The 8,133-nt window shown below is 42.3% G+C and overlaps 1 protein-coding gene across 5 annotated transcripts in view; it reads left to right on the top strand.

Moving 5' to 3' along the window:
- Nucleotides 1-1,957: 1,957 nt before the first annotated feature.
- CUNH12orf75 (chromosome unknown C12orf75 homolog) overlaps nt 1,958-8,133 on the top strand; it is a 26,227-nt gene continuing 20,051 nt past the window's right edge. For all 5 annotated transcript variants that reach the window (XR_001873123.1, XR_001873124.1, XR_001873122.1 and 2 more), the window contains exon 1: nt 1,958-2,016. Coding sequence is in view for 2 of the 5 variants with exons in the window: in XM_017804921.1 (XP_017660410.1) it covers nt 1,974-2,016 (43 nt within the window). In the remaining 3 variants the exon portion in view is untranslated. The remainder of the gene's footprint in view (nt 2,017-8,133) is intronic.

Here is an 8,133-nt window from a genome sequence, read left to right as displayed (position 1 = left end):
AGTTTGTGCACACAGGGTGCTTGGCTTGTGCATGATGCACAAGAGGAGTGAGAGCGCTTAGAAGTTACAGTATCTTTCTCTCATCCTTAATACTACTGCAGGTTCCTGAATCAGTCTTATATCTTATCCTTGTGGCCAGGGCAATGGCTTGGGGTCAAGGCATCTCCAGGGGATTTTTGCCTCCTAGCTACCTCTTCTAATGTGTGAGGACATGGCTCGGTTTCTGTGCTCACCACAACTACTTCCTCCAAGGTAAATTATATATTAAAAACGTGTTTATAGATACTTCAAGATGTGGCAAGTCTATGGTCAGTGTGGGTTGCTGGGATTTTTTGTTTGTTTTTGTTTTAGAAAACCACATGTGATCTTAAGCAGCAGGTCCTTCAGCCTTGCTTTCAGAGCACCCTTTCTTCCTTCCTAACTCTGCCATTAAAAATTCACTTTGGGCTGATACTTGACGCTTGAAAGCTTGGCCTGAGGGTTTATTTTTCTATGTGCGAATTTCAGAAAACTGGCCATCAAAAAGAGGTCGCTGTGAACCTTTGTGTGCAAAATGCGCACAATTGTTCTTGCTGTCTGCTTGGAGGCTGGAGTGGTGAAGTTGTGTGGCCATGCCTATGTGCCTGTTAGTTCTGTCTTATTAAATTGTAAACTGATTGTTCAGATTCAGGCAATTTGTCAGAAAAGTATAGACAAAGACCCTGAAAATACTGACTTTCTACAAATGACATGAAAATAGGTGGCAAGCCAGAGGAGGGAGACCCTACAAATGCCCACCCTATTCCGAGGTGAACATCAGGGAGCCATATAGGTGTGCCTCTTCAGGGCAAAAATCCATAGGAGACTGGATGTTATTGACTCTGCTGCTTATGGAATTGCTTGGTTTTAACATGTGCTTTTTGGCAAGTCTGTAAGAGAGTTGTGATGTCTTTTTTCCCCTTCTCTGAATAGACTGCAAGATCAGGCAGCAACACTTTATATCTGGTCCTTTTGTAGTGGACAATTATCAGTCATGTGCACCACTAAAGCATCTTTGTAAGCCATTGAACAAATTCATTGTAGCAGTAATATCTATCCATCCAGAGTATTTGTAGTTGTATCTGAACGTATCTGTTGGGTTGCAGCTCACTGGTCGTTTAAGAGGACAGAGTAAGAGTATGCAAACCATCAAGGTTTTGAAGTATTTTACTTCTATGTCTGAAAGACAAGTTTGGGTTAGCAGAAAGTCAAATTCTTTTTGGTGAATTATAAAAATGTTCAATGAAAATGAACTTATATTGCACTTTTCTTGGTGCTGTTGATATTAATTGGGAAAAACAAATCTGCAGCCCCAACCCAGTGCCATCCAACTCCAGTTTCTTATAAGAAGAGAAATACTGAAACCAACCAACAAATATTTGCTTAAAATAGTGACCGGGATGTTATTGATAGCAGATGTAGGGTTTGCAGCCGGGACCTGTGGTTACACTGGTGTTTCTCGTGGTCAATGAGGGGTGTCTCAAAGCTCCCATGAAACGCGTGAGCCAAGGAGTATCTCCACTGCCCAGGGTGGGCTCTGGGTGGGGATCGTTAGAAGTCCTGCAGGCTTGTGCTGCAATGAGCCATATCTCTCGCTTAACAGTTCCAGGCCGGTCGGACGAGGGGAAAGCCGGGGAGGCGGGGGGTGGTCTTTCTCGGGGACGAACAGGGGGTGTGGTGAGGGGATGCGGTGAGGGGATGCGGTGAGGGGCCGGGGCTGGTGCCGGGCGGCGGCGCCCGGGGCCGGCGGTTTCCCGGGCGATGGGTGGGGAATGGAGGAGGAGGAGGAGGAGGAGGAGGAGGAGGAGGGGTCCCCGCGGCTTTATCTCCCACCCGGCTCCGCCTGCTGCCGGCTGCCTCCCGTCGCCGCACCGCACCGGCAGCGCACCGCACCGGCACCGCTCTGCTCCGCTCCCTGCGCACCGGCGGGCGCAGCGCCGGGCAGGGCAGCGCCCATGGGCTGCGGCAACTCCACGGCCGGCGGCGCGGGCGGGCGAGGTAGGGCGGCGGCGGCGGCGGTGGGAGGCGGGCGGGCGGCGCCGGGCCGGGCAGGGCTGGGTGGGTGGGCAGCGGCGGGAGCATCCCCGCCTTGGGCAGCCCTGCGGGTCGGGAGGCTGCGGGTCGGGGGGCCGCGGCGGGCACACACCCACCCGCCGTGGGGCTACAGACGCTGTTTTGGGGGATGCCCGTCCGAGCCGCGGGTATCGCTGCCCGCCCTCTTGCAAGAGCATCTTCCTTTCCCGAGCCTGATCCCTTTGCCCAGGGGACAGAGGATGATATGGCCTGCCGGGGGCACCGGCGGTTTTCTGGTGCCCAGTTGTCGCTAGAATCAGCACCTCCGACAGGAGCTGCCCAAGGCACAGAGAGCCCAGGCCGGGAACTGGACGTAAGGATCCCGCTGAGGGTGTAAGCTCCATCCTCTTTGCTTCCCTATAAGGCCACGAATGCCACTTCTGAAATGAATTTGTGCCACATCTTCTCCTTGCTTGTCGGAGAAGTTGGAGGATATTCCATGATAGAGGTTTCATGCATATTAATATGTACGGCTGGCTGTTTCGTCCAGCCGGCCCCCTTATTTGTTCATTGTTGTTTTTAAAAGAGATAAGATCTGGGAAGATGGTGCTGTTGTGCTCTTCCTCCCCCCAGTCCCGGCAGAAAAGGAAAGTACATGGAAACTGATAAGTGGACCTTTGCCATGTAATTATAATATGAACATTTCTCAGTCATTTTTCATCCTAAATGCACTTGACAAACACTGCCACCTGTTCCAGTATTAAGTCATTCAAATACACAGCAAAACAGTGGCCAGACCAGTTAGAATTAGTGTGTCTCCATCTCTTACTGCTTTGACTTACTTTATCCAGAGCTTCAGTGGTGCCTTGGGTGGTGCTAGTCCTGACTTGGTCATGCCTGTGAATGATGATACCTTCTCTAAGTTGTACATATGTATACCTGTTAAACTCTGCGCTTCATGCTCACAGAAGAATGGCTTTTCTGCCTTTATTGCTTACTTGATTTCTATTAAACAAATATAAATTAGGTTTTAGGTATCATGTGTATCTATCAGAGGCTTCTCTCATCCATAAAGAATGCACTATATGAATTTGCTTGAACTTTGTGCTCTTATTGGAGCTGTCCTGTTTGCACACATGAATTATCTCCCATTAGTTGATTCCTGCATTGTGGTGAGTGGAAGTTCTTTCTGTATATGACAAGTCTAGCTTCATACCACTGGGGTGATCCTTGTTCACATCCCATTTCTGCTTCCTTGGTGAAAGCACCAGTGCAAGCTTCGGAGAAGTTCAGAGGAAAATTTTGAGTTCATTATTAGTCCCTTTGTGATAGTTTCTAAATTAATGTTGATCTGGCCACCCTGTGGGACTTGTACCAGGATACAAATGGGTAAATGTCAAATAGACTTACTCTGACAGTGGTGTTATTTAGCAAAATATTTTGAACAAAAAGTTTGTTTAAATGTGTCTTGTTGCATTAAAGGCAGATATTTTCAGGTTTTGGCTTGTAGATTAATAAAGTATTTTCACTGATGGTACGACCCCTTCAATAATTAAACTTACGCTGTCATTCATAAAATATTTGAACTTGCATTTTTGGCAACCTTTTGCATGCTCTTTAGAAATAGCCCGCAGAACTCCAATGGCTTAGTGCATGTGAAAAAATAATGCCATGTAAAACACATCATTAGTATATTGGAATTATTACTGTTGCACTGGTAGACTTTTCCAAAGCAAATGCAGCTCTGAAAGGTCCAGTTCTCTTCTCACTTTCACCACTGCCAGTCAGAAAGTACTCCATGCAGTCTATGGTCTTAAAACAACAAACAACTGGTAATAAAAATAAGATGTCAGATGTCTACTATTTATTTGCTTTATTTAGCATTCCTTACAAAGTGTGTCTAATAAAAATTATTTTATATAGGGGAAGGAGAAGATGTACCATTTTTATTTTGAATCCTTGAGCTTTTAATGAAAGTGCAACTCAGTATGTTACCAAAAGGTATGAATACTGTGTAAATGCAAATTAATTTTGTGGCATGCACAGCATGACTACATCTTTAGTGCTAAAGTTATGACTGTTCTACAGTCAGTAATGTCAAAGCTACAGGTACATAACATGTAATTAACCTGTAACACTCTGTCATATCATAAGACTAAGGATAATATTGTAGTGTACTTCACAGAATACATTAAATGTGTTACGCCAGTCCCCATTTCTTACTTTGGTAAAATTCCTGTTGTAACCTAGCTTGATTTTTCTTAAGTAGATGTATATAGTGATAGTTCATCTAATCATATTATCTTCTGTTGCATGGCTAGAATGACATCAGAGAAGCTATCAGCCCTATGGTCTGTAAGATCTAAACTAATAGACATGATCTAGAATAACATTTCTGTCTGTGGTGCAGTACTCCAGAACACCAACATAACTCACAGAGTTTACATGTTCTTCCTAGAGCATCAGACAGTGGCAAAAAGCTCCTGAATTGAGAAATGGCAACTTCAGTTCTCCAAGTAAACTGATGTATACACATCCTTCTAAAATCACCTGGCTAGTTTATGCACTAACTATGGATTATACTTATATTTTTTTTAATTTTCCAACTTGCTATTTTCATTATATTTTGTTACCTCACTTTACATATCCTTCTTTCATGTTATTTCCTGGTGTTTTAGAAGCTCAAAAATAGCTTTCACATGAAGTTTAAACAGATTTATTAACTTCAAGTTTGGTGGAATGCCCAGGAAATTGTTCTGCCATTCTATTGATCAGGTCAAATCCGTGTACAGAACTCCCACCTGATGAGTTGAAGTAATCAATTTGAAGTAAATTGATATAATTCTGTCCTGAGTTAATGTGGGGTATAAATAGAATAAATTTATTGATGTTAGGACTTGATTCCATATTGCTGACTTTTGGAGCATATCAGAAAAGAGCCTACAGTAGAAAATTCATTTGTAATCTTAACAGTTGCGTAGATGTATGTGTAATTTTTTTTTGGGGGGGTTATTTGCTTTTTGTAACGATTTGAATTATGTGCAAGAAAATTTTGTTCATTAAAAAATAATGGGAAAATGTTTCATAATCTGCTCTAAAGTCAGATATTGGCATTTTTTTGTATCCATGTTTTTTTTTTATATGAGTGGTTGCCTCTTATACTTTTTGTTTCTTCTGAAGCTTTTTTCTTTCACCTCCATTCATGATGCGTTTCTCAGCCCAGAGGAATATCGTCTGTGGCTGTCAATGTCTTTCAACCACCTTTTGCACTTGGCCTGCATTTACTGAAATCCCGCAGTGTCACAAACAGCAGCTGCTGTTGTTTTGAAAGTTCAGAACTCTCTCTCACCAAATGGAAGATGCTTTGGAATATGTTCTTGTTCTTCTTGATTTGTGACTGTTTAAATACTGTGGGGTCTTTTGAGGGATCACAGCTCTACTACTCTAGGCAGAATGTTTTTCTTCTGTAATCACTTGGGCTTAGAGCAATACATGGCTGAAAGGGCCTCGTTTATTCTGCAGGCTGTACTCCTCCTTCTGCAGCTCTAAAATTCCAAAATGCATCCACGGTCCTGCTGTGTAGATGGTGTGAGCAGAGAGGTCATTGAGGACAATTCAGTACTGCCTATTTTTTTGTAGATGCAGCTTCCTGGCTGCTCTTCAATCCGTTGCTGAGGTTAGGCAGGTTTTGGGAAACCAAATGAACAAAAGCCTATCAAGACAAGGTTTGTAGGGTCAAGTACTGCCTTTTTTTAGACCAAGTTGATACAGTGGGAAAAAATGGACAGGCTTTCAAATATGTGAGGCTTTTCTCAAGTCATATATCTAAAACATTATGTCTCTGAGAGCACTGAGTCCTGCTGCTGTGGAACAGCTATACAGTGTTTGTGGATTGATAGTAAACAAGATTCTTTGGCTGAACTTCTGGCAGAAGGAACCTGAGTAGCTATAAAATTATGTGTTGCTCACTAAACATGCAAGAGTTAGACAAATATGTCAGTGAAGTAACGGGGTGAGGGTGAACAGATTGAACTTTATAAACAAACATGTCTGTATAAACTGAGATGTTATTGGGTTCCTTGTGAAGTAATATCTGTGTATAAGTAGTGTTCAGGCTCCTTAGTGAAGAAAACCTTTAAGTTTTTACACAGAGATTTTTTTTATGGGCTGCCTCCATAAAATTATGTTCATTTGCAAGCTCAGAACTCTTGCAGGAAGAAAACTCTTTTCTGAACTGGAAATACTTTCAAATGTATACTCAAACACTTCAGTGGTATTTGAGTGAATTTGAACCAAACACTTGTTGCACTTTTGCTAGTGAAAATGAGAAATAACACCTCTGAAATCAATGGAATCCCGTCAATGAAAGTGAGGATAACCGGTTTTGTTGTGCTTATAAAAAAGTAGAAAACAATGTGTTTGGAAATGTGCGAATGCAAGCGGCACATTTCCAAACACAGGTTCATAACTGTATAGGTCTATCCAAAGCCCAGGTTGATGGGTCTGAGTGACATCTGCTGTCCCCAGAGTGAGAATGTGTGTTACCGTAATGCATTGAAGACAGGTATGGCACTGAACATGGGCATGGCATTGGGCATGGGCAGTGCGTGGTGATTGACTGGAACTTGAGTGTCGCCTCTGGGAAATGTAGCAGTACTGTAGGCACACAGTTCTTCTCACTCATCTTAAGGTTTCAGTTTGTGTCTTAAACACTTTTGGTATACTTCCTGCAAGGAAGACATTAGTTTTTCAAGTGGGGATCTAAGTGCTGAGACTTTAGACTCGGAAAAGTCTTGGCAAAGGACTATGAACTTTTTTGGAGAAACTGAGTTTAATGCAGTGAGCGTAGATTAAGAAAATAAAAAAGTCATGGTTCTGGTGCAGAACAGGCACAGCACAGGAATAGCTTCTTCTGGAAAAAATTAAAAATCCTGCTAGCTCCAACTATGGAGTTAGGCTTCTCAAAACCCATGTTGTCTGAAGTGTTGCTGATGCCAAGGCTCTGTCTAGATGTGCAGGGGGGTGCCCTGAAGGTACATAGCTGAGCTGACTCTAGATGAAGTAGCCCTGGTAGCAGAAAATGCCTCCCTGCATCAGCTGAGATTGAGCTTGCATGGAGCATTGCAAGGCCAACTTTCCACCTGGACACAATTAATTTGAAAGGTTTCCATGTAGTACTTTATAGACGTGCCTGTAAAGCTAAAAAGTCTCAGAAGGCTGCCTGGTAGAATAAAGTTTTCAAGCAAGGGCCTGAGCTCATTGTGAATAGAGATACTCTCTCCAAATTAATTAAGAGTTTCTGCTGATACATGTAGCTGTACTGAGATTTTGCTGACTCTAGAAGCAAGACTAATGGAAGAAATGTGTACAGTCTTATACAAGTCTTAGTCTATGTTGTTACTGGGAAAAGAAGGGATAGTCAATCATAGGAAATGGGAATGATATTATGTTCAGGAGTTAGCTGTAAAAGGCGATGCTTCCTGCCATTCAAGCAATCCGTTCAGGTAGACAGAGCTGGAAAGCCTTGCAGGACTGTTTCTTCTTCTTTCCTTTTAAAATAAGAATGCAGAAGACATATCCTTACACATCAGAGAGACAAAAGATGTTTGCTATTTATGTATATTTTTCAGTCCAGGAAAAATAAAAGTGTTTCAAGAAATGAAGTACCATGGCTGAAAAAAACCCCAACTTACTTCCAAACTCATAAAATCTTCTGTATTGACAACTGGAGTTTCTTCAGGGTGAGCTCAGATCACCTATTGCTAAGTAGGAAAGGAGAAGTGAAAGGTTTTTCTAATGTCTGCCCTAGCTTGTGTAATTAATAAAAGGGATAATATGCTGGTTACTCAGATGAATTATATACCAGGAAGGGCAACATGGCATTAATGACTTGGGAGGAACAGGAAAGAGTTTGTACTTCAGTGAATGTTTCTTTCCCAGCAAGAAGCATCTGAGCTACCAAAAAAAAAAAAAAAGATTACTCACTGAGACCAAGCAGCCATGTGGTAGCTTTTTTTTTTTTTTTTTTTTTTTTTTTTTTTTTTTTTTTTTTTTTTTTTAAAAAAAAAGGGGGTTTAAGGGTGGGTTTTTTTTTTTTTTTTT

The sequence above is a fragment of the Lepidothrix coronata genome, unplaced genomic scaffold (assembly GCF_001604755.1).
Source record: "Lepidothrix coronata isolate B3197 unplaced genomic scaffold, Lepidothrix_coronata-1.0 Scaffold10, whole genome shotgun sequence".
Lineage (NCBI taxonomy): Eukaryota > Metazoa > Chordata > Aves > Passeriformes > Pipridae > Lepidothrix > Lepidothrix coronata.
This window is presented reverse-complemented; position numbering and strand designations above follow the sequence as displayed.